The sequence below is a fragment of the Castanea sativa genome, chromosome 7 (genome assembly GCF_040712315.1).
Source record: "Castanea sativa cultivar Marrone di Chiusa Pesio chromosome 7, ASM4071231v1".
Lineage (NCBI taxonomy): Eukaryota > Viridiplantae > Streptophyta > Magnoliopsida > Fagales > Fagaceae > Castanea > Castanea sativa.
The window spans coordinates 39,407,275-39,434,408 of NC_134019.1; the positions used below are offsets into that span (position 1 = coordinate 39,407,275).

Genomic DNA, 27,134 nt, shown 5'->3' on the forward strand with positions numbered 1-27,134 from the left:
TAAAAATAAATAAATAAATAAAATCTCATAAAAAATACAAATGTTCTCTTCTTAATATTCAAAACACAAAAATCATTATAATGGAAGGAAAAAAATAATGAAAGAAATAAATTATCTACAAATATAGCGAATAGGCCATATCTACTTGGAAACACAAGAAATAGAAATAAGGCATAGGTTTAGGTTTGGTACCAAATAAACTAAAATATTACAAATCCTAAAATGCAAGGTTGTTCTTACTTCTATTCCATGAGAAACCAATTTTTTTTGTAGTTCCTCTAGTGTAACAATTCCTAAAGTGTCAATGCTCATCATGTTTTTCATAAAAGGAATTCAATCTGATCAATAGCGATAAAATTAGAACAAAAAAAAATCAACGTTGGTATTGGATGTCCAAGTGTATAACACTTACTAAACATGTCATGGATTAATATTTGAATCCTTTTGCTTGCTCTTAAATTTATTTTCTTCTTCTATCACCCACTTTATTATCCAGTGATAAGTAACATAAATAGATTCAGTACAAAATGAACCACTTCTCGTTGTAGTTTTAATGGTCATTGGATATTAACATATGCCAAACCCTTTAAATTTTCTAGTGATATTTATTTAAGGAAAACTATCACTTCCACGAAAATTCTAGCAAGAATATCCTTAAAAAAATTACCAAAAATGACGACATATCAATGTAATATATAAAGACAAGTACATTTCTTTGGTGGACTTAAGTGGCACTATAAGAAAAAATTGAAGCAGTGGAAGTAACAGCTCTAATGAAGCCTACTCAAATGTAAGTGTTGATGTCAACTCCATTATTGCTTTTGCAATTGCATTTTGTTTCTAATCATGAGCTCCAAAAGAGTGAGACCTGAATAAACTAAAGTAGCTAGATCCCACTGCATTTTTTTATTGTATTCTTCATCATGGTTTTGAGAGTGTTTTCGTTGGTTTATGGGAACTAATTTTGTTGGCACTTGAAATCTTTGATGGCACATCACTAACAAAATTAACGGAGAAAACTGAAGAATATGAGAGATAAAATAAAAAATGAAAGCTCAGATTTGTGCTAAAACACAAGAGCTTGTTCAGACACCCCCAATTAAAAATTATGGCTAGATTGCTTTTACTATAACTTAAACAAAGTACGGAACAAGAGTAAATGTGTGCAATGAACAGATAACACTATCCTAAGCCATATTCATCCATCATCAATAATAAAATGAAAGCTTAAAGAGTAGGGAAGAGAGATGCAAATACAAGATAATACCAAGATGTGTTTTCGAAAAGGAAACTGAAGAACTTGTCGAAAAGGAAACTGAAGAACTTGGTGAAAAATCTTTTCGCAACCCTCCAAGTCGAAATTGATCCACTAGAAAATAAAGTTGGAGTATACAGATAACAAAATATCCTCCAAGCCTAGTCTACCTTATGTACTTGAACCCTCCAAGCTCTTGCTGCTAATGGACTTCTCAGAGTCTTGTTTTCTCTAACTTTTCAGATCCCGCAATTCAGCCTGATTGCATCAGCCAATGAGTGGCTCCTTCCAATGTTTCCCAACAGCACCAAAATCTCACTTAACACTCAGAATGAGCGTGGTAAGTATTTGAATTAACAACCTCTCAAGGATCTAGTGATGGAGAGGTAAGAATTGAGGAAAACCATAAGGAAATATGTAGATGATTGTGGGTGTAACAATCTCTAACTTTCAAGTGTATTTGTTAGGGTTTTCTTTTTGAAAAGCACTTCTTATAAATCGTTGGTAATGAGGGTATTTATAGTGTGGATAAAGAATTTGGTAAATCAACTTCACTTTTTGCCAAACAAAAATATTTTGCGGGTACTTCGTAGGATGGCCCTTCTCGGGAAACACTCGGGAACTTGATAGCCTAGCGTTTCAGCTTCCAGTCATGTACTTCACACGTGGTCTTTTTGAGGGATGCTTCTCGCGAGCTACTCGCTAGCTAGTCGTAAACTGTATTGATTCATCTTTTGAAACTTAATTCTTCACTGATTTCTCATACTCATCCCTTACAATTAAACCCACATACACACATGAAAAATGATTGAAGAAATTACAATCAAATTTGATACGGAATTAAAGCCAACACAAACTAGTTGAAAATCACAACTATACAAAAAAGAAGAAAGAAAGAACTTACTTTAGAGGGAATTTCCAAATTTGGAAAAGTGAGCTAGAACAATTGCAAACACGCACGCGCGCGCGCACACACACAGATATATATATATATATATGGATTATATGGTTACTAATATTGAAAAATTCTTCATTTAAAAAATTTCCATTATGGTTATGTAATTATGTTTCAACTTTTATTGTAATATTTATGTTTACAAATATGTTTAACACATATTCTACGAGGTTTTTAACCAAAATTTTTTTAGAAGAGTTCTTATGAAGTTGGGCAATTACTACAAATTGAATTTTTTTTCATAATTCACACTTGTTGTATTTACATATATGTTTAAAAAAAATTATTAGTTTGATAGTTAAATTGTAGAAGGGAGATTTCAATTTTGGACATCACCATTAAAAACACTAGGAAAGAGAAACCAATTGAGTTAGAAGGCTATCAGGATTTAGAATTTTGTTTTAAATAAAAATTTACAAGAGATTTTTTTTTTTAATCCAAATCTATAATTTGTTTGTTTAACTTTACTTCACCCTCTAATGTGGAACCCACCCTAGAGAAAATATATCTAAATTTTTAATATAAATATTTTAGAAATTATGTTTAGCCTACCTTTTTTTGGGAAGGTAGATATATTTAAGATGTTTTTTTTTCTTTGATAAAGAGGGTTTCAAGAAGAGTTATATATATATATACACACACACACACACACACATTTGAAAAAGAGCGTTTCAATTCTAATAGATTCAGAAGTAAACTTAGTCATTTTGTTTAGAAATTTTCAATTAGTCACTCATTATACGTATTCAGAGACCGTTCGGCAATTGTTTTCAAAGGCAAAAACCTTTTTTGGTTTGGTTTGCGTAAGCAAAGAACGAAATTTTAAATTACCACTTTCAATAGCTCTTAAATCTCAACTATTCAACTTTATTTTCACAAATATATCTAATATTTTCAATACAATTAATATCATTTATCCTTCCTTGTCTTTTACATTTTGGCATCATTTTTGTATTCATTAGAACATCTTTAGTGTTGTTCGACCAAATTATGACTTAGGTAGTGACAAAACACCAGTAGGTTGGTCCACATGTAGATTTGGAATCATAATATTATTGTTAATCTTAGAGTATAAATTGAAAGATGACAAAGAAAAGAGAATTATAATTCAAACCTAGAATTTAGTTTTAACTTTACTTCACCAATAAGGTGGAACCCACTATATTTCAAGATGTGTAGCTGAAAAAACAAAAGTTTTAAATAACATTTATCCAAAATAATTATCATTATATGTTTAGAGTTATGTTTATTACTATTTTTTGATAAATATCTCAAAGATTTATATGTTTATAAATATATTTAGGGTTTTTGTGTTTAAAATATTTATATTTATCTCACTAATTTACCTTTTCTTATAATATAGTAACTATTAATATTGGTGAAATTGAAGAGACCGAATATAATATATTTTTGCTAATATGTTTGTAAATATGCTTAAGTTTTATTTGTTTAAAAGTATGTTTACCATTAATAAGGTTATATGGATAAATTTATAATGGTTTTACTTAGCCAATTAAGATGTCATGACATAATTTTCTCAAAAAATAAAGATGTCATGACATAAGGTGACATAATGATAGTGTTAATCACATTTGTGCTACCCAAATGAAGTAGGCAAGTTACAATTAGGGCTTCTTTCATAATCATTTATATTTTCTGTTCAACCAAGTACATGCCCAACGTGGGACTTAAGATACACATATTCTTACAATCAAACCCTTACAATCTAAGGTATCACATGAGATATGTTTGAAGGAATTGTTCTATGTCAACTACATACCCAATGTGGTTCATGAACGAAAAGAGTGGAAGTTTGCGGACTTAATGCAATAGGAACATGACAGTGGACTAGTTTGTTGCTAAACTTACCGAGCTATATATTTCCCTTTACTTGCTCCCTATTGAAGCTAAGGAAGCCAGCAAATTCCAAGCAATCTAAATGAATGGATCTGACACAACATCATTGCATGAAGGTTTGAAACTATACGAAGTTCATTAAGAAGGCTATGAGCCTATGAGACTTGAAGAGCATTTCAAAGATAATGCCATGAATGGGTATCCAAAAAGAAATACCAGATTTTCATGATGTCAACAAGGGATGGCTCATGGTCACTAGGCTAAGAAAGGATCTTATAGGAAATTTAGAAGTAACTCTACCTTAAGTAGGATAGGAAATTATGCCCCACCCCATAATGCTCAAGGCAGGACTTAAAGAAGCTTGCTCTGAGTGTGACAAGTAATTCCATGGGAATAAATCGTGCATATTGTTATGGGAGATGAGAGCATGTTTAACTGTGGGAAGGTTGATCATCTTCACTAGAACTGCACCTCCTCTCAAAGAAATTTAGTAGTGCAAACTTAAGAGAAATGATCAAAGGAAGAAAGCACAATGGAGAGTGTTTTTCCCTACACCAAATGATGCTCAGCCTCTTGTAGTCTTTATTATCAGGATGTTTAACCATATCCCGGGGAACACATGTTACAACGTATTAGAGATGCTGCAAACGATGTCAAGTGATGTTAACCAAATGGACTCTATTAGTTTCATGGCACAGTTCCTAAACCAAGTGAGAATATATAAATTAGATTACAAGGTTATTTGAACCATGTATGGATGGTTTTCTGAAACTTATTTTGTAGAATGGTGTGACATAACAACTTACATTTCAATTACCTTATAGAAATGAGTGTTGTGTACTATTATTGTTTGTAATGGATACTACTTCATCAACTTTTTTAAAGATCATTGTTTAAATGCAAATAAGTATGCAACCCGTCAATGATTACTCAAAAATACATGGCAACCTTAGAGATCAAAATCCACGAGGAAGAAGGAAATAATTGAAAACCTTGTAAACTTGATTTGGCATTGTTTGTTTCTAGAATTTGTAGTGGAGTCGACTCATTGATGTTGTTATGGATTGCCCTGCATTTGCTGATTGCTAGGTATTTGTAGTAGAGTCAACCTATTGATGCCAATACGGATTTCCTTTTCTTGATTTTGCTTGCTTGGAATTAACGTCACGTTGGCATCAGTCATAAATCAATGAAAAGCAGGAAAGTAAGAAATTTGACTAATATAATGATATATTTATTCAAAGTATTTCACGACCAAACATAGAGGAAGTTCACAAGAAGTCACTACAAACTCTTTTGCACTATTCTAAATTCAAAACTGAGTGACTTGTTTAGGATAAATGGTTTAAAGAAGATCCGTAATTCAAAAAATCCATTTCACTTCCAATTCTCCAGCTCAAATGCAGTTGAGACCCTCATTAGATTATCAATCCAGGACTATTGAGGTCTTGAATGAAGAATACCTCATATGAGAAGCTAAGCAGCAAAGTAGCCTCCTGTACATATTTAGGCATTGTAGTCAAAACTGTCTTTGCTGAATGTTAGCCTCCACGTTCATCCAGTTAGCCAATAAGTGAGATCAAGGAAGACATCTTCCCCGCAGGGGATTGTGAGACCACCCATGGGACGATTAAATCCATATTCTTCTTCAGCTTGACTTAGCAAGTGTTGGAATAAAGGCTTGCTCAAGTATGATATTGGAATTACAAACCTCGTCTTTTGGCTATCCCCAACATAGACTGCAAAATAGCCCTTTGGAACATCTATAGCCTTTGAAGCTGCTTGTCTTGCAGTAGTTGAAGACCGTATAAGAGTTTGCATAGCATGAATAATGCCAGGCAAGCGGAAACCCATGATTTTATCTCTTAGGAGAAAGAAGAGAAAAAAGATCTCAAAGGATTTGTAGAGCTTGTTTTGCTTGTGCATACAAAGACTTGTGTTGCTTGTAAACCCAATGATATGTGTATATATAGGTGAAATGGTACACACAAATTTCCGACATAGGTAATGAGTGGTGAAAACTTAAAGAGGCATATACATGCACCAATGAAAGACATTAACATGAGAGATCACATGGATTTGTCTTCCATCTCATCGTGAGGAATGCATTTGTTATTGGTGAAACTTTCTACTTTTAGAGAATCATCATGCCCTACCACTTCTTAGATGGCAGCCAACAGAGAACCCACTGGAAGTCTTAAGTTATTATCTGGATAGAAGAAATCTCTTCTAAAATTAAACCTTTAAATTTAGATGAAGGACATGCTATAGACATTTAATTCCTTCCTTCTCATTGGGATGATTATATGGACAGGATCATTAGATAGATACATCCAAGTTTCAAATATATGCCTCTTTTAACTTGTAAAATTAACAGTTGTGGATATAACTTCAAAGAAATCTCAATTGGTAGGTTTCCAAGCTCAAAAAAAATATTTGAAGGGATTGCATTCATTGGAGTGAGAATTTATTAAGCATATAAACCTAAGATATGCATATCGGATTTCTATGCAATGAACAGCAAGGTTCCTTCCCCCTCCCCACTATTCAAGTTGAATAAAAGCTCTGTTGGTAGACATTTGAGCTTTGAACTCCAGTTGACAAACTTAGTTCACTTGACCTATACCCTACTTCTTGTTCCCATCTCTACCAAACCAGATTTGAAATTCCAAAATGCTGGGTTACATGATGTTATAACAAATAAATCAATCACTTGTAGTTTTCAATATCAGAGAGGTTTATTTATAGGGTAATAGTAGTTGCACATAGTGTGTTACACACTTAGGTTTTTAAAACGGAAAACGGTTAAAGTCAAGTTTTCAAGTTATAAAAACACCTATAACAATGCGTAATAAACAATGCCCTTAACAATATATCCAGGGGTGCAAATGGACTTACATATTCAAGGAGCATTTTCATCAACCAATCAAGTGATGGAAAAATTAGGTAACTAGGTAACGAGATTAAATAAAACATATATGGATGGTTTTCTGAACTTTATTTTTTAGAATGGTAAGACATAGCAACTAACATTTCAATTACCATACAGAAATAAGGGGTGTTGTGAACTATAATTGTTTGTAATGGATAATCTAATACATCAACTTCTACAAAGATTATTCTTTAATGGGAAAAGTTAATGAATGCCCTAGCTCCTAAGGGCATTTTTTTAATTGCGTTGCAAATAAAGATGCAACCCATCAACAATTACTTATACATGGCTACCTTAGAGAACAAAATCCATAAAAAAGAAGAAAAACTCTTAACTCATAACATTTTGGAATATCAATTAGCTTTATAGAATTAAATCGACTTCACAGTTTACATGAACCTTAAAATACATATATTTTTTTCCCATCCAAAATTTGTATCTTGGTATGTTGTGTTAGAGAGTTAGTGTTCTCAACTACCAGTTATGATGTCTTGTTGACCATAGTTCATGGCCATTCAAACTAAATGTGAGATAAAAAATCTTTTGTACAAGGGATTGTGAAACCACCCCCATACAATGAATACCAAACTCCTTTCGGCCTAACTAATAGGTTTTGGCATGAAGGCTGCTTCAAGTCTGAAATTAGAATCACAAATTTATTCTTTTCAATATCTCCTATGTATACAGCAAAGTGGCCTTAGGACACATTAATGGTCTCTGGAGACAAATGAATGCACTGTAGAATCTGCTTACAGCACCAAAAAAAAAAAAAAAAGAAGAATAATGGTCAAGTGATACAATGACTTTTTAAGTTTTAGTAGGTAATGGATGAAAAGAAATGAAGTTTTAGTACTTGGGAAAATGAGAGAAGTAATGGTGGTGTTTGGCTATCCTTGGAATAGCATTATGTATAGACAGAACAAGAGCTGTTAGGCAGTAAACTCATAGATATATTGATGAAGATAAAAGGGCAATTGGGTTTGTTTGAGGACATATGTCATGAGGAATCACATGGTTTTTCCTTCCAACTAATTATTAGATTTGATAGGAATCGTTGTGTGTATTTTCTCTCTTGCAATTCCTCATGTCCTGCCAATCAATACTACACAAATAATTGTGGCCCATTTGAAACAATGTGGATCAAATTTCAGATATGTTTTTTTAGCAAACCATTTGTCACCACACTATATGTTTGATAAGGGACTTCATAGCATTAGACAATGACACGCTCATTGCAACACAAACATGCATGAAAAATTAACGGTTCACGTGGTGATGTTTTGAGAAACATACAAGTGAGGAGAGAGTTGGTGGTCATTTGAACTAGGGCCTGATTTTGAAGGGTTGCTTGGTTGAATGGAAGCACCAAACCGACTGAGTGGATAATGTCTTATATGATGCTATAGACCCTAATTGACCCAAGCCACCAAACCAGCAAGCAATCCATGGTTTAAAGAAACATTTTCATGTCTGTTTGCTAATTCTCTTGTATTTCAATTGATAGGCCATATTTGGAAAGTCGTGCTAACAAACTGCTGGAACTTTGGAGTCTAGGTACTAGGCATTAATAAAGCAATTGCACTGTGCCTTAATTGGTGATACCAATTGACCTCCTAAAACCATTGGTCTTCCTTACTATTTCAAAAAATAAAAAATTACTTCTCTTTCAACACAACACCATGGACCAAGAGAATTTCTAGTCTACAATGTTTCAAAAGGTACAGGAATAGAATCTTTCACTTCTCCGTCTGTGTAATTTGCAATCAAAAGGGCTCTGTTGATAACGAATTTGTCATTACCCTTCAAAAATTACCGAACATATAAAAGAATGACAATATCTTGAATTTCATAAGTATCCTCAAGCAGTACTAGGGCATTTATCTTGCAACATACAAATTGACTTCTCAATTTAAGTGAATTTTAGTGATGCATAATCTTCAAAACCCGATTCCTCAATTCCTTTATATATAGGCAAAAATTATGCTAACTAACTCAATCTTTAGTCCTCATTTCCTCTAATATCACATCAATCCTCGTTGTTCAAGCCATTAAGGATACCATTCTATTGTTTACTTGCTTTCTTAAGTATAATACTCAATAGGTCGAGATGGCGGCTAAGGCTAAGGTCAAGCTATGGCTGAACCCATTTGAGGGAGCACCCTTGATCACCCTATCATCATCTACGTTTAGGCATTGGCACCTTAGCAAATAGATACTTTTACAGTCACGCCCAAGTGGGGTTTTACAGGGACTGGTCGTCCTCTACCCTTTTTTTACTTTAGGGAAAAAACAAACACTCCAGGTATTTGAATTTTGTTGGGAAATTTAGATTAACAAGTTTTAAACCCAAATTGTTAATTAGATTTATTATGAATAAACTTGTTAAAACAAACAAACCTCAATATCATGTCAAAAATATGCAGTGGAAAAAATAAATAAGACAAGATACGATGATCCAGAAAAAGCAATGAAACCAACCAGTTTTACAGTAAAAAACCTGGGGGGAAACTTTCCCGAAAAGCAATTCACTATAGTAAAGAAAAGTTTCAAATCTAGTACAAAACCTTTGTCCCTAAACTCTACAATCCCCATAGATGAACTTACAGCAGAAACCTTCTACTGCTTCAGAATCTCTGAACTCTTCAATATATGAATGCTACCCTTTGATGCACAGATCCCAGTACGTGACTAACTCCTTTGCACGAATTATAGTACGTGACTTACTCACCAACTTAAGGAAGAAGAATGTTGGCTACAAAGTTCTTCACTTCATCAACAATGAAGATCAAGAAGCACTTGGTTACAAAACTGTAAGTCGCAAAGACGCAGTAGCTTCTTTCAGAGAAAATAAGGTTTCGATCACCTTTTTCATGTGTTCTCATTGTATTCTCTTATGTGGCGGCCTCTAAAATAAGCCTTATATATGTCTAGGGTTGTGAGAAAAAAAACCCTACACAAATACAAAAGCATGGGCCGAAAATCAGATCTGAAAATTCTGATTTTTGTAACCTCGATAGATAGCAGGTATCGAGCCTCATTAAACCTCGATAGATAGCTATTTGTCAAGCAGCTGTCAAGTTATCTGTTCGCAGGTGTCCGTAGGTGTCAAGCTATCTGTCCTGCTTTAGTGAACACCTTTTATTCACTTGTTTCTTGGTCCAATCTTCATGGCTTTAATACTAGACTTGAACAACATGTTCTTTGAAGTATTAAACACATCCTAGATCTACCTAAATACAAGTAAAGTGTATTTTGTAAAAGGATTAGCCAACTACATAAAATATATCCTTAACAATCTCCCCCTTTGGCAATCTGTGACAAAACCACAATAAACAAATGAACATATAAGAGCAGTCATAAATCACTCAACTCATACTCACTTGTTGAATACAATAAAATCTATCTTATTACAAACTCTTGAAAAACTTTGCAAGAAGAGAGTTCATGGCAAGTAGACTTTGACAACTTGTATTTTTGAAACACTTTAAACAAAACACATCAAGGCATCTTTGTGTGAAGCAGAAATAATAGATTGCAAACAAAAATAAGAAGCATGTGTATAAAGAAAGAAAAGAAACAACACATGTAGAGATAGGTGAAGAAAACATACAACATCACATATATACATATATATATATATATATATATATATATATATCAAAGATAAGCACAATGTATATAAACATGGTCACAAGACCAGTGTACAAGAAGAATAAGAAGCTAAAAGTAGCTCCTACAACAACAAGGAGATAAACACTCCCTCTAACAAGATGTTTCTCTTACAAGGGCATATATTTCTCCCCCTAACATGTAGAATCTTAAAAAGAAATCACATATTTCCACCATTTCTCCCCCTTTTTATCATGATTGACAAAAGGTATAAGAAGCTAGAAAGCTTCACCCGAGAAAAATAAAGATGATCAAGGGGATACAAAGAATCTATATAAATGCATGAATATAATGAAATAAGATGCTATGGATGATAAGATAAAAGAAACATGCAAAATATGTGAAAAACAATGCATGCAGAGGATCTCGATGGATTGAGAGGCGTTGAGAAACTATCGAGCATACCTCAATGAATAGAACAACTATTGAAAAGTTATTAAAGGGACAGGAACTTTCTCGATCAATCCACCTAGCTATCGAGAGTTGTCGAGATTGCGATAAGAGGCAATAGAAGATCTCAATAGATAAGCCAGGTGTCGAGGAGGTGTTGAGAAGCTTAAAAACAATTTTTCAAGAAGGGAAAAACACAGACATGAGTGCAATCAAACATGCAACTCAGCCAATGATCCAACTAACATTTTAACCTTTCAAAATCATCTCTCAACAAAAAAAATGTAATGCATTTGATCCAAAACACACACACACACACACACACACACACACTAAACAAGTCTAACCAATTTTATATTTCAAAAACAAGTCAAGACAGTTTAGTGAGCATATATCAACACATGTAAACCTTGTGATGGCCAAATCAGAGTAGCAAAGAATATTGCGTGTTGTGTGTGAAAAACATCGCAAGATTGCACAAGTATCTCTAAGTTATGACGATTTGAGATATGAGAAAATCACTTTAACTCTCACACAATCATAACTATTTGATGGAGACTATCACATTCAAGGTACATCCTATAACTCTCACATCTCCTAGAAAACACGCTTGTAATCATATTTTAAAGCATTTTGTTCTTTTTTGCTTTTATTTTCTTTGCATATTTTATTTTATCAAGCAAATCATGCATGGGTATATAAGAGAGAAAAGAAATACTCAATTATGTTAAACTTTTAAACATTGCACTTTTGTTATACCGAAGCATACAGATGCCATTGACATTGCACTTTTGCTATACCGAAACATACAGATGTCGTTGTCATGATTGACGGGTAACAGTGGTGAAATGGTTATTTATGCCTTTCTCTTAAAATTTTCTAGTCCTTTCTGTTAAAAAGAATGATACAAGTGTTAAGTACAAGAGATCACTTAACCTTACTCATCACAAACAAAGAGCCACAAAACTCACTTGCTTAGTTGTGCATAACGATGCTCATTTAAGCTATAAACGATACAAAGTTTAGAAAACTCTGTTTCAATGACCATTTTAAGGTTCATAAGAACCAATGTACACAAACATACACTGTTTTTGTATTTTTCTAAAATTTTCAATTTTTTTTATTTAAAAAAAAAACTAAACAACCAAACAAAAACAGACAAACAACATGAGATCATAAAAGAAAAATGAAAATGCATGAAGACATGATAGAAAGGTGTAGATGCATGAAAGCATGATTCCAAAAGTAGATAAGAAATCAAGCAAAGAAAGTCTTACTACAGATAGAAAGAATCAAAGCAGAGGACAAACATAAATAAATAAAAAATTAAGTCTTAGACTTCTTTCTCACCCACACAGCATGAATCTTTGGCTGTGAAGATGAAAATGCACGTGTCCTAGTATGTCTACTAAAGGACATAGAAGAATTAAGATTCTCTTGAAATTGAGTTAAAAAGTTCAAGACTTTTGATAACTCTCCAAACAAAGGTATAGGTCCTTGAGAGGAAACTTGTGACCATTTGGACACTTACTTTTGAGGATACAACTTAAAGCAATTAGCCAAGACACCACAATGGTGACAAACATGAGGTCTAACGAAGGATTTAGAATAAACAAAAATAGTTTTGGATTTCATACCTTTATTACCTTTCTCGGATTGAAGGACAATGAAAGTCATTGATTTAAAAGTTGTGGAAGAGGAGAGGCCGGAGGAGACAACATATCCTAAGCTAGTCTTATCAGAACTAGGCTTTTGAGCACTCAAGACCTCATCAAGCTTTGCATTAAACATCCTCTCTATTTGAGTTCTAGCTTGTCTAAGCTCAATCTCGAGATTCTTGACCTTCTGTTCTAATGAGATGTTTTCCAGAACGAGAGTCTCAACTAACCTTGTAGTCTCATCCAATTTGACTAATAGATTAGCTTTTTTCAGTTTTTACCTCATCAAGCTCTTTTCTACAAAGATGAGAAGTATTTTCAGATCTTATGAATTTAGTGCATAGCTTATCATAGGCTTTTTGAAGGGTCAACTTCTTGGATACTTCATCATCAAAAGAATCTTCACTGTCACTAGCACTCTCCACAATCACCTTATCGGTTGAAGCAGCAAAGGCCATAACGTGACTACATTCATCCACATACTCATCAGAAGAGTCATTCTCAGTGTCACTCCAGGTAGCAACCAACCCTTTATCTTCTGACTTCTTGGCATTTTCCCTCATTAGGTAGTTTGGGCACTTTATCCTTGTATGACTAAAACCCTTGCACTCATGGCGTTGGATGAGGGGCTTCTCATTCTTACCCTTCCTAAATGATTTAGATTTCCTAGAAAGTTTGCCTTTATCCTTTTTCCTAAATTGAAGAAGCTTGATAATCTCATCAGTTATGAAGGTTAGATCCTCATCCTCATCTTCATCTTCATCTTCATCTTCAGAGTCCTCAATCTCTTCCTCTATACCCTTAAGAGCCAAATTTTTACTCTTTCCACCTTTTCCCATTGAGCCTAATCCCATCTCATAGGTTTGAAGGTTTCCTAAAAGCTCAGTCAAAGGAAGTTGATCAATGTCCTTCACTTCTTCAATGGCAGTGATCTTGGCATCGAATCTTTCAGGTAAGGACCTAAGGATTTTTCTAACAATTTTGGATTCTGCTATAAACTCTTCAAGGTTGAAGGCAAAATTCACAATATCCTTGAGTTTAGCATAGAACTCATCAAAGGTCTCATCCTCTTTCATCCTTGTTTCTTCAAAGCTACTAGTGAGTCTTTGAAGCTTCACAATCTTCACTACCTTGGTACCTTCATAGGTGGTCTCAAGAATGGTCCATGCTTCCTTGGTAACTTCTATGGATGATATTTTCTTGAATTCCTCATTGGTCACCTCACAAAACAAAGCATTCCAGGCCCTACTGTTGAAATTTGCCGCTATGATTGTTGCATCATCCCAATCCACCGGCAATTTCTTTGGCTTAATCTAGCCAACTTCAATAGCTTGTCATACCTGTTCACCTAGGGCTTGCAAAAAAACTTTAATACAAACTTTCCAGTATGCATAATTAGTGTCATCAAATAAATGAGAAATTAAAAGAGATTGTCCACAATCCATGATAACGGGATCACACTCAGGAAATTAATCCAATCAGAGTGTTCCGGCTCTAATACCATTTGTTGGGAAATTTAGACCCCAAATGATAGAATTAACAAGTTTTAAATCTAAGTTGTTAATTAGATTTATTATTAATAAACTTGCTAAAACAAACAAACATCAATATCATGTCAAAAACATGCAGTGAAAAAAATAAATAAGACAAGATATGATGAGCTAGAAAAACTAATGAAACCAACCAGTTTCACAATAAAAAACCTAGGGGGAAACCTTTTTGAAAAACAATCTACTATAGTAAAGAGAAGTGTCAGATCCAGTACAAAACCTTTGTCCCTAGACTCTACAATCCCCGTAGATGAACTTACAGCAGAAACCTTCTACCGCTTCAGAACCTCTGAACTCTTAAATATATGAACGCCACCCTTTGATGCACAGATCCCAATACGTGACTAACTCCTTTGCACAAATCCTAGTACGTGACTCACTCACTAACTTAAGGAAGAAGAATGTTGGCTGCAAAGTTCTTCACTTCATCAACAATGAAGATCAAGAAGCACTTGGTTACAAAACCCTAAAGCGCAAAGACGCAGTAGCTTCTTTCAAAAAGAATAAGGCTTCAGTCACCGTTTTCATGTGTTATCCTTGTATTCTTTTATGTGACGGCCTTTAAAATAAGCCTTATATATGTCTAGGGTTGTGAGAAAAGAAACCCTACACAAATACAAAAGCATGGGCTGAAAATCAGATCTGAAAATTCTGATTTTCGTAACCTCGATAGATAGCAGGTGTCAAGCCTCATTAAACCTCGATAGATAACTATCTGTAGAGCAATTGTCGAGCTATCTATTTGCAATTGTCTGCAGGTGTCGAGCTATCTGTCCAGCTTTAGTGAACACCTTTTTTTCACTTGTTTCTTGGTCCAATCTTCATGTCTTTAATACTAGACTTAAACAAAATTCTTTTTCTCCTCTCGTTAGGAGTTTCCTTCTCACCTAGGGTGAGCCACCTTTCTTCACCACGACCTTTCCTCGTGGTTTTGTCTTTCTTTCTTGTCCTCTTTCTTCCTCTACAGTACATCATCGACGTGTTGTGAGATTTCATTTTTTCCTCTATTTTGAAAATACAAAATAGGGGCTCTTTCTCCTCTCGCTAGGAGTTCCATCTCACCTAGGGTGAGCTACCTTTCTTCACCACGACTCGTCCTCGTGGTTTTTTTTGTTCTCTTTCGCAAACCTCCTCCCTTTTCTTTCTTCTACACCTCACTGGTCTTGGAAGGTACTAGACCAAGGGGCAAAAATCTTGAGCACTGAGATGGACGCCGAAGTTATTGATCGATTGCATCGAATTAAGTTAATTTCAGAAGAAGGCAAAGTTATCGTTGTAAGACCAGACAAAAGGGATAAAACTCTAGAAGAGTGCTCCCTCAGCCTTCTCGGTAAATTCTTAGCACCTCGCCCACTAAACATGAGAGCTGCTAAGAACCTCCTTCGATCGATTTGGAAAATGGGACCTAACCTCAAGATAATCGAGGTTGGCGACGGTTTGCTTCAGTTTAAGTTTGCATTAGAGAGCCAGGTATCATGGGTAGTGAATAATGGACCCTGGAGCTTTGATAATTGGATCCTGGTACTAAAGCGATGGGAACGGGGCATGACGGCGTGGTCAGTCACCTTCACCGACTTGCCTGTCTGGGTACAAATCTGGGGTCTGTCTTTTGATCTCATCAATGCAGAGGCGAGCTTGGAGATTGGAAACAGTTTGGGTCAAGTTGTCAAAGTCGACTGTAAGGCACTTACCTCAGACCAAGCGCGCTTTCTCTAAGTCCGTGTGGTGACTCCTTTGGACAAACCGATTCGTAGAGGCAGCCCGATAGTCAACCCAGAGGGAGATAAGACATGGATCGCGTTTCGGTATGAGTGGCTGTATGGGTTGTGTTTCAAGTGTGGTAAAATCAGTCATGAAGCCAAGGAATGCAATGTTCAGGTTACTGAAGGGGAAGAACTACCCTATGGGGATTGGCTGAAAGCTGGGTTCCGACAGAGAGCTTTGGGAAGTGGTGGTCTGACGGCAACTCTGGCGGGGAATGACCCAGCGAACACACCTTTTGCCCCAACAGGGGTGACCAATGATAATAGGGTCCCATCAAATAGCCACGACGCCACCAGGGGGTTGACGAACACCAAACTACACTTAGTGTTGATCGAGGATAACGCTTCTTTTGATACGAATGATATCTCGGCAGATTTTTTGGCCAACACGTGATTTTCGCAAGAAAATATGACTGAGCGGGATTCACGAGATCCCATTCCTACTGTACTGAAAGTTGAAGTTGCAATTTCTGAGCGGTTAGCAAAAAAGAAAGTAGCCATTACACCAAAGGAAACTAGCTCCACATTGGGGCCCGCAAACATGGGTAGTGGTACCAGTGAAGTGACAGCTACGCAAAGTGGTCTTTTTAGTGTGCCTATAGCATACATGTAACCAGCTATAGACCCTATAGGACTGGATGGGACGATGAATGACAAGGGAACAGTGCACCCACTCCAAATCCCATGTACTCAAGAAGCATCCCATGTAAAAGATATTAAGAAGTGTAAGGGGAAAAAGTTTCTAAGGCCCACGACTATTTCCATGCACATTAATGAGTTAAACCACGATGTGGTTGGTGTAAAAAGAGGGAGGTTGAAAACTGAATGCTGCACAAAGGTGGTAAACACCAAGGAACCCAGAAAACGTCCTCGGTCTGAGGAACATGATTCAGACAAAAATGCATCAACGGTGGAGGCTTGTGGCCAGCCCCGTTGAGCACAATGATCGTGTTAAGCTGGAACTGTCGGAGGCTTGAGAACCAACGTGCAGTGAATGCCTTTACCTTTTTGGTAAAGGAGAAAGTTCCCAATTTTTTGTTTCTCATTGAGACAAAAGCAATTTGTTGAGGAGATGAAACACATTTAAGATGACCTACACTACCCTTCCATGTTGGCGGTTTCAAGTGAAGGCCGTAACGGTGGGCTAGCAATGCTCTGGACAGCTGAAACGAACTTGCACATTCAAACCTACTCCCCAAACCATATTAATGCTCTTATTTTTTTATAACAGTAACACACCCTCTAGGGTGACAGGATTCTATGGTCGTCATGAGGAGCATAGGCAGCACGAGACTTGGCAGCTTTTACGCCACCTTTCTTCTAGATTCTCGGCCCCATGGTTATATGTGGGGGACTACAATGAAATATTGGTGTCCGAAGAAAAACAAGGTCGTATCCCAAAGCCCCTACACCTTATGCTAGACTTTCGAGAAGCTTTATCGGATTGTTCTTTGATCGACTTAGGCTTTCAAGGGAACATATGCACATGGAGTAATGGTAGGGAGAGTGACAACTTTGTTCAAGCACGCTTAGATCTGGCTTGTGCCACATTGGAATGGAGAGAACAGTTCCCACATGCTAATGTCACGCATCTACACTCTTCTGACTCTGATCATGTCCAAATTATGGTTAGCACTCACAAACCAAGTATGCCTACAAGAATGAAGAAAATCCCACACAGGTTTGAGGAAAAATGGGTGACCCACCCAACATGTGAGGACACCATATGTGAGGCTTGGGTGGGGTCAGTATGTGAGGGGAGTCCAATGTTTCAAGTTTTTGAAAAGATCAAGCAGTGTAGACAAGCCTTGGTGCGGTGGAGCCATACGGCTTTTGGGATCGCTAAGGAGAGACTCCAAGAGAAGCACAAGATTCTGGAAGAACTGGCCAACCAGAATAAGGCAGAAAACAATGATGCTATTCGAGGTATAAGGGCTGATATAAACTCATTATTGCACCAGGAGGAGGTGGCGTGGAGACAACGATCACGGTCCATTTGGCTTCCTGCGGGTGATAAGAACACCAAATTCTTTCATCAACGGGCAAGCCAATGGAGATGAAAAAATCATATTGCTGGGACCTTTAATGCCAATAATGAGTGGTGTACCACGGATGATGGAATTGCAGATGTAGCGGAGCAGTACTTCAAAGCCTTGTATACTTCGTCTCAACCAACTAACATAGAGGCTGTTTTAGACCCCGTAGACAAGCTAGTAACCCCGGACATGAACCACCAACTCTTACAACCATACACACCGAAGGAAATAAAGCAAGCTTTGTTCCAAATGCATCCATCCAAGTCGCTGGGCCCTGATGGTATGTCCCCATTCTTTTTTCAAAAATATTGGCATATTGTAGGGAATGATGTGGTTAGGGCTGTCCTTTCTGTCCTGAACTCTAGCCACCTCCTACACAAGATGAACTATACCCACATTATTCTTATCCCAAAGAAGAAGGAGCCACAATACATCTCAGATTATTTCCCCATCAACTTAGGTAATGTGGTATCACGATTATTTTCAAAAGTTTTGGCCAATCATATCAAATTAATATTGCCTAATATTATCTCTGACGCCCAAAGTGCCTTTGTTCCTGATCGATTAATCACTGATAATACCACCGTAGCATTTGAGCTGTTGCACAGGATGAGAAATAAGAGGAAAGGGAAGCGTGGTCAAATGGCGATGAAGTCGGACATTAGCAAAGCCTATGGTCGGGTTGAGTGGCTATTCTTACGAAATATGATGACTAAACTCGGCTTTGACGATACATGGATACGACTGGCTATGGAAACGGTGTGCACCGCATCTTACTCGATCCTCATCAATGGCGAGCCTCGTGGTCTGGTCAAACCCACTTGTGGGATCAAGCAAGGCGATCCCCTCTCGCCATATTTGTTCCTTCTGTGTGCCGAGGGCTTGTCTGCAATGCTTCGTAAGGCTGAAGCGAATCGGTCTATCAAAGGAGTTGTATCTTGTCAGCATGGAGTGACCATTTCTCATTTGCTCTTTGCCGACGACAGCCTACTGTTCTGTCAAGCCACAGTTCAAGAGTGCCAAGTGTTGCTCAACATTTTATCACAATATGAATCGGCCTCTGGACAAGCCATTAACCGGCAAAAAACGTCACTTTTCTTCGATCGCAACACCAGACAAGACATGCGAGACTCAATCAAAAATTTGCTTGAGCCATAATCATGTCTGATTACGAGAAGTATTTAGGTTTGCCGATGGTTGGGGTAAAGCTAAGACAACCACCTTCAGGGAAATCCAAGAACATGTTACTAAGAGAGTATTAGGGTGGAAGGAGAAATTCATCTCCAAGGCTGGCCGTGAGATACTCATAAAGTCGGTTGCGCAATCTATACCGACTTACTCCATGAGCTTATTCAGGCTTCCAAAAGTAATGTGCGACGCCATCAACTCGACCTTGGCCGGATATTGGTGGGGTTAGAAATGCAATGAGAGAAAGATTTGGGTGAACTGGCAGAAGTTGTGTACAGACAAGAATAGAGGTGGTATGGGTTTCGAGACATCAACGCCTTTAACCTCGCAATGTTGGCCAAACAAGCATGGCGACTGATTCATGGTACTCAATCTCTCTTTTATCGAGTATACAAAGCCCGATATTTCCCTAGCAGTACGTTCTTAGAGGCCCCACTGGGCCACAACCCTTCATTCGTATGGCGGAGTCTCCTGTCTGCTAGGGATGTGATCGTTGCTGGTTCGAAATGGAAAATAGGCGACGGTGAGTGTATTGGTGTCACTACACACAAGTGGTTGTCTCACGACCCTATCTTCAATGGCGAGCCCGACCCTGAGCTGAAGGTGTGTGACTTGATAGATGCTGACACAAGACAATGGGATCAGGGCAAGGTCCATGCACTATTCACGGCCAGAACTCGGAATGAGATTCTAGCATTACCCCTCAATAATACACAGGCTAGGGACTCCCTTATATAGATGGAGAAAAGGTCGAAGACCTTTTCAGTCAAGACCGCTTACCACATAGCGCTCCAGTTGATGCAACAGCAAGGAGTGGAGCACTTAAAGGCCCAGACAAACAAACCAACCTGGAAGAAACTCTAGACTTAAACAATATGTTCTTTGAAGTATTAAACACATTTTAGATCTAACCAAATACAAGTAAAGTGCGTTTTGTCAAAGGATTAGCCAACTACATAAAATATGTCTTTAACAAATTTGATTGCCATCAAGTATTGGATAATGTTTCTTGCTTGCTAGGCAGTCAATTCGATAAAAAAAAAAAAAAAAACCCACATTGCTATTAATTTATGTTGGAGAGGAACAGAAAATGAGATTCATAGTATTGATCTCGTACTTGAACCAACAATTAATGGTTCCAAGAGCTACTAAGTTGCTTTGAGGGAGAATTTGGGATCACTATGTAATGTACCGAGGTTAGGGAGTCATAATTTGTAGTAGTGAAAAAAAAAAAAAACTAAAAAACTAAAAAATATTTTTCATCCTTTAGTCATTGATATGTTACACTTTTGAAAGAACTTCTTTTTCTATAGTTTTGAGATTTAATATATATATATATATATATATATATATATATATATATATATATATATATATATATATATATATACATATATATATATATATATATAACTTGACAAAAATGTAATGTTTTAAATATTTCAAAATGCAGGCAAACTTTATGGACAAAAACAATATTTTAGTTAAAAAAAATAAATACATAAATCTTCCTTATATTTCATAAGATTCTCCTATGTCTCTCATTTTCCTAGTTTAGTTTCAAGATATTTCTTGTGGTTGAAACAATTTCTTTATTCACTTTTATCTTGTTAACTGCTAAAATGTTTGGTTACATGAAAATTCTGACATAGATAGAAGACTAATATCGAACTTAAATATAAGCTTTGTAAAACAGGAAGTTTAAAGTCTATATCAAAATATGATCAGAGAGTTTTGTGTTATAACTTACAAGTACCTTTATTAAATTATAAGAAAGGCAGTGGATTCCAACTAGCTCAACTGGTAAAGTCTCTGATAGTTAAATAAGAAATTTGGGGTTCAATTTTCGCCTACACCAAAAACTGATTGGTGTCTTGGTCTGATGATAAAGAATTATCATCAAAAGCGGACACCACAAGTTGAAACTCTCTCTCAACAAAATAAAATAAAAAAGACAATTAAGTAAACATACATATAGAATTCTTGAGGAGCTCAAACTAATTGTGCCCAAAATTTATGAAAACTGCTACTTGTGATTGGGAGATTTCAACTTCGACATCTCCTAAATAGAGATCAAAGCTAAAGGATTTTTTTTTTTTTTTGATCGGTAAAGATCAAAACTAAAGGAATAAGAGAACAATAGTATGTTCTCTTCAATGAAGATGCAAAACATTCTTACTATAAAACAAAGACCAACATAGCAATCACATTGTGGTCAATAACAAACACAATAACAATATGGAACATATATTGAGAGCAATAATCCTAATTAGTTGAGAGAAGGTCAGCAAAAAAGCGAAGGCTTAGCCAAATCGCAATTCTCTATAAACGTGAACATCAAATGAAGCAATTCCCTACAAACATGAAGATCAAATGAAGAAAATATTGATGGCACACAAAGAAACCAATGACTACCAAACCATGAAACTCAAACCTATTCATCATGAAAGTCCAAAATTGAATCGCATTGTTTTTTCTAATAATGAGAGTTAAGTGGAGAACAAATTTAACAATGATCCATACAAAAAAGGCCAAACAGATTTTAAATTCATTCTTATATAGAAAAAAAAAAAAAAAAATCATACTGTGCCCAGCTATGTCAACTCGTGTGCTTTTGCTAGCTTTAGGGTCACTGATGGGTTTAAGCTAGAGGAGATGGACATGACCGAAAGATCACTCAGCATAAGCTATCCTATTAAAAAATAAGAGAGGAATGAAATGGAAAGAGAGTGGAAACTTCTATATTAAAAAAGAAAAATTTACAAATGCCTTCCTTATTATATATTGTGTAGATTATATGGTTGTTGATATTGGAAACTTCTATATTAAAAAAAAAAAAAAAAAATCACCGTGATTGTGTCTCAATTTTTATCGTTGTATTTATGTTGACAAAATACTGTTGTGTTTATGTTGACAAAAACATGGTTTGCGCAATTTTTTTAAGGAGTTTATTTTTAGAAACAAAATTTGAGAAGACTTTTTACGATGTTGATAATTTATTAGAGAATAAAAACAAAATTTGCACTCGATAAAGTTACTTAGATGTTAAGTTTTTTTTTTTTTTTAGTTTACTTGATAGTTATAATAGAGAAATTTGAACATTAGATGTCTCTGTTAGAAATACTAGAAGGTATCATTTGAGTTACAAGACTCAAGACATTTTTAAAATTTAGTTTTAGATAGTATTTGAAAGGGTGGAAGCGGGTATAGGGAAGAACATTATTTGAAACCTAGAATTTGTTTCTTCAATTTTACTTCATCCTCTAAAATAGAACCTACTATATTAGAAGGAGTGAAGTTAAAGAAACGAAAATTAAATAACATTTATCCAAAATATATAATTATTATTGTTTCTATATTTATAAATATGTTCAACTATTTCTTATATAAATATTTGGGGGAAATCCTGTTCAAATTATCATTTTCCTGGAATTATGTTTAGCCAACTTTTCTTGGGAATGTAGAGTTATTTTAGAAGTTTGTTTTTCCAAATGGAGTGTTCAAGTAGATTTTTTTCTTTTTAATTATCTAAGATTTAGTTTGTTTTTATTTCTAATGGGTTCGGCTTAATTGTTTTATTAAAAAATCAATCAATATATATATATATATATATATATATATATATATATATATATATATATATAAAACGAGATATCATTATTTTCACTGAGTGTTTAACTTACCACTGTCATACTTCAATAACATAAACGTGACATCATAAATTTTAGATGATATTTCCATAAGCCAACTAAACATTTACTTTTTTCTCAAAAAAAAAATTACATGAAATTACAAATTTTTTATGCTAACTCCAAGCCAATGTAGAAACAAAAAATATGATTAAAAATTTCAGCAAAAAAATAAATGATTAAAAAAACAATCAACTTATTACATCACATTTATTCTTTTGAGAAGATATTACACCACAATAACTAATTTCTAATTTATGTAACTTTTTCTCTATAGTTTAAATTCTCTATCCCCTTAATTTTGTATTACATTAGTAATTTAATAAAAATCTATTCATGTTATTGCAACATTACTTCATATTATTACTTTAAAATATTTTGGATATTCTACGTATATAAGTTTTTCACGTAACAACTTAAAGCATTATCCACGCATCGCGCGGGACCATGGCTAGTTTCCATTAGTTGTAGGGTCTATTTCTCTTTCCACACCATTTTTTTCGACTATATTTTTGCAATTTTTTTATTTATTAAATCTAGTTCTCTAGTGATCAGTAATATGTATTCTTTGACAATGACTCCCGTTGTAGATTGTGTAATTAAAATATTTGCATTGACTTACCATAAGTTAGGCTGGTTAGGATCATTTTTACCTTTGGTACTTTCAATTCTTTAACCAATTTCTTCTATTACAGTGTCCGTACGTACTATCTTAAACAACGGTATACAAATTTCTTTCCATTCTATATTTTTGCACTACCATGTTGTGCGACCAATTATGACTTTGATTGTGGTAAAAACAACAATATACTTGTCCATGGGTAGATTTAATGATGTTAATCTTAGAGTATAAGTTTAATGATTTTATTAAAAATTTAAAAAAAAAAAAGTTTCAAAGCTTGCATTCGTTATAGTTACATATGTGTCTATAATTTTGTTTTAGATAGAGATTGAAAAGGAAAAAGAAAAAGAGAGCTCTATTTAAAACCTAGAATTCGTTTGTTCAACTTTACTTCATCCTTTAAAGTGGAACCCACCATGTTAAAAGGACTGAAGTTGAAAAAACAAAAATTTGAAGCAACATTTACCCAAAATAATTATCTTTTATATTATATGTTTAATTTTTATATGATAAATATCTTTAAGATTTATATATTTAGGGTTTTTTGGGAAAAAATATTAGTATTATCTTACTGATTAACCTTCTGTTACTGACATAGTAAAGATTAGAATGGGCAAATTTGAAGAAAAGTCTCGATAAAATTATTATTATTGCTAATATTTTTATAAATATGTTTAAGATTTGTTTGTTTATAAGTATATTTAAGATTAATATGGCTATATGTGCAATGGTTTTTTAAGATATCGATAAGGTAGCCCATTTTGCTACATGGGGAACTAGAATAACCCTAATTCTTTTGAGGGGAAAATGATTAAGATTCATGACATAAGGAAAGTGCAAGATCCATTTGTGCTATATCCCTAAAAGAGAAATAAAAATTTAAAATAACATTTACCCAAAATAATTATCTTTTTTTTATATGTTTAGTTTTTAAGTGATAAATATCTTTAAGATTTATATATCTTGGGTTTTTTGGGCAAAATCTTAGTATTATCTCACTGATTGACCTTCTCTTACTGACATAGTAAAGATTAGAATGGGCAAAAGTTGAAGAAAAGTCTTAATAAAATTATTATTATTGCTAATATGTTTATAAATATGTTTACGATTCATTTGTTTTAAGTATGTTTAAGATTAAATGGTTATATGTGTAATGGTTTTTTAAGAGTTATCGATAAGGTAGCCCATTTTGCTACTTGGAGGACTAGAATAACCCTCATTCTTTTGAAGGAAAAACGATTAAGATTCATGACATAAGAAAAGTGCAAGATCCATTTGTGCTATATCCCAAAAAGATTATTCAAGTTACAATTAGAGCTCCTCATAATAATTTATATAGGCTAGTTCAATTAAATTTGCCTAACGTAGGACTCAACATATGTCTAAACAACACACGTTCTAACAATCAAGAAGGGGAGTTTGCAGACTTTATGACATCTACATACCTAATGAAAAGATTTGACATAACATCATTGCATCATGGGTTGAAAATTAAAAATTAATCAGAGTCAATCAAAAAGGCTATGAGACTTGAAGAGGATTATAAGAATAATTCCATAAATGGGAATCCAAAAAAAATACCAGATTGTCTGGATCTCAGTAAGGAAAGGCTAAGAAACTTGCTTTACTCCATAATGCTTGAGGCAGGACTTAAGAAGCTTTCTTTGAGTGTGGGGAGTTCCAAGGGAATAAATTGTGCTTATTGGAGATGAAGGCATGCTTTAACTCTGAGAAGATTGGTCATCTTGTCCTGAGCTGCACCTCTTCTCAGAGAAATTAAGTAGCACAACTTAATGGAAATGACCAAAGGAAGAAAGCACAATGGAGTGTTTTTCCCCCAAGGATGCTCAAGCTTAAAATTCAGTAATACAAGTATTCTTCCCTTGTTCTCTAATTTGGCTAAAGTTCTCTTTGGTTCTGGGTTTATGCAGTCCTCCTTCTCAAATTGGTATGTCTAAGCTTTGTTATGAGGAACTTAAGCTCTTATACTATGATTTATTTACCACTACACTTGTTGGTGACTCCTTGAAGACTAACGTTGTGCTTTAAGTCTTGCATTATTCAAATAGAACCTTATAGCAACTATAAGAATCATGATCAGAAATTTTTACTGCCAGTGTCATGTCTTAAAAGGAAAAAAAAAAAATCTTAATAGCTCCTTTTTTGTTCTTCTGTTTTTGAATTTGCTTTTTTTCAAAAGGACATATAAGCTTCTTGAAGCTTATGAAACAAATTGGTTAGTCCAACTCTATCAAGTTAGTCATGATTATTATAAATCAGACATCTTACACCTTGAGATCTTGTTTTGGATAATTGTTGGGGATCTCAAGTCATCAGACTGACCCACCAAGGTTGGTTGGCTAGATGGCACCATGGCACCAAAAAAAGTCACTGAAAAACACAAGACTAAGTTCAATGCTTATTTGAACAGCCAAAATGTTTCTTAAGATCCTCTCTGATCAAGAAGGATCCTTGATGCCAAAAAAATGTCTAGCATCAATAAGCCAGTGCTTTATCAATTCAAAACTAAGGGGATAAACCCATATATAATTTCACTAGTTGCACCTTTTTCTTTACTTTTCCTCTCAAAATGGTAGGGTATGATGTCTTGCAAGAGACAAGGCAAACCATGTGCACATTCAACAATAACTTCACCTGACATGTCTCTCAACATTCTCTATTCAAAAGCTCACTCTTTATCCTGTTCAAGGTTTGACCTCTGCCTATATAACTTCAGGACCTAAAGATACCATTTCAACTCGAAGTCCTTAACTAAAGCTCTTCTATCATCCAAACCAACCTAGCAAGTTGCATCTTTTACCCTTTTTTCACTTCTAAAGATGGGAATCAGATTGATGGGGATAGCTCATGCTAAACAAAAGCTCCAGAGAACACTTTCGGCAAGAATGGGAATAGTTTCTGCTACTAGTATTGATGTACCAAAAGGCCACTTAGCAGTTTATGTTGGAGAAACACACAAGAAGAGGTTTGTGATTCCAATATCTTACTTGAATCACCCTTTATTCCAAGACTTGCTAAACAGAGCTGAGGAAGAATTTGGATTTGATCATCCTATGGGCGGTCTCACAATTCCATGCAGTGAAGAATACTTCATTACTTTAACTTCAGCTCTAAATTGTTCATAAACAAACAATGGCTATATAGCCTGACAAAATTTCTCTTTGACCCCATTGGTCTATTTTGTCAAAACAACAAAAATTGAGACAAAGCCTGGCAGTCTCTTTGGTTTTTGTATTGTGGGCTATTGTCAATGCCATTCCTATGGTTTCTTGTAATTGTAAATATATTGTTCATTATTAAATTTCTATCTGTTGAACAGAACTTCTAAGGTAACTATGAGAGTATGTTTGTGTTTTAAACTAGAACTCCGATGTTTATTCAAATAGCAATATATTCGATGAATCATTGAAATGATTCATTAAAATACACAGGCAATGCATTAAAATAATTTCAATCCCAATGTCAAATTAGTATTTATTAATAACAAGTTTAAAAGATTCTCAAAAAAAAAAAAAAGTTTAAAATGTAGGTTATAGTTAATAACTCAAT

General features: G+C 34.8%; 2 protein-coding genes across 2 annotated transcripts; both read left to right on the forward strand.

Moving 5' to 3' along the window:
• The first annotated feature begins 16,438 nt into the window (after positions 1–16,438).
• LOC142644435 (uncharacterized) lies at positions 16,439–19,223 on the forward strand. The gene is made up of 4 exons (XM_075819053.1): positions 16,439–16,638; positions 17,261–18,039; positions 18,157–18,345; positions 18,388–19,223. The coding sequence occupies exons 1-4, from the start codon at positions 16,439–16,441 to the stop codon at positions 19,221–19,223; spliced, it is 2,004 nt and encodes a 667-aa protein (XP_075675168.1).
• Positions 19,224–26,394: 7,171 nt separating this feature from the next.
• On the forward strand, positions 26,395–26,710 carry LOC142643684 (auxin-induced protein 15A-like). Its single transcript, XM_075818391.1, has one exon. The coding sequence runs from the start codon at positions 26,405–26,407 to the stop codon at positions 26,708–26,710; it is 306 nt and encodes a 101-aa protein (XP_075674506.1). The 5' UTR covers positions 26,395–26,404.
• Positions 26,711–27,134: the final 424 nt, after the last annotated feature.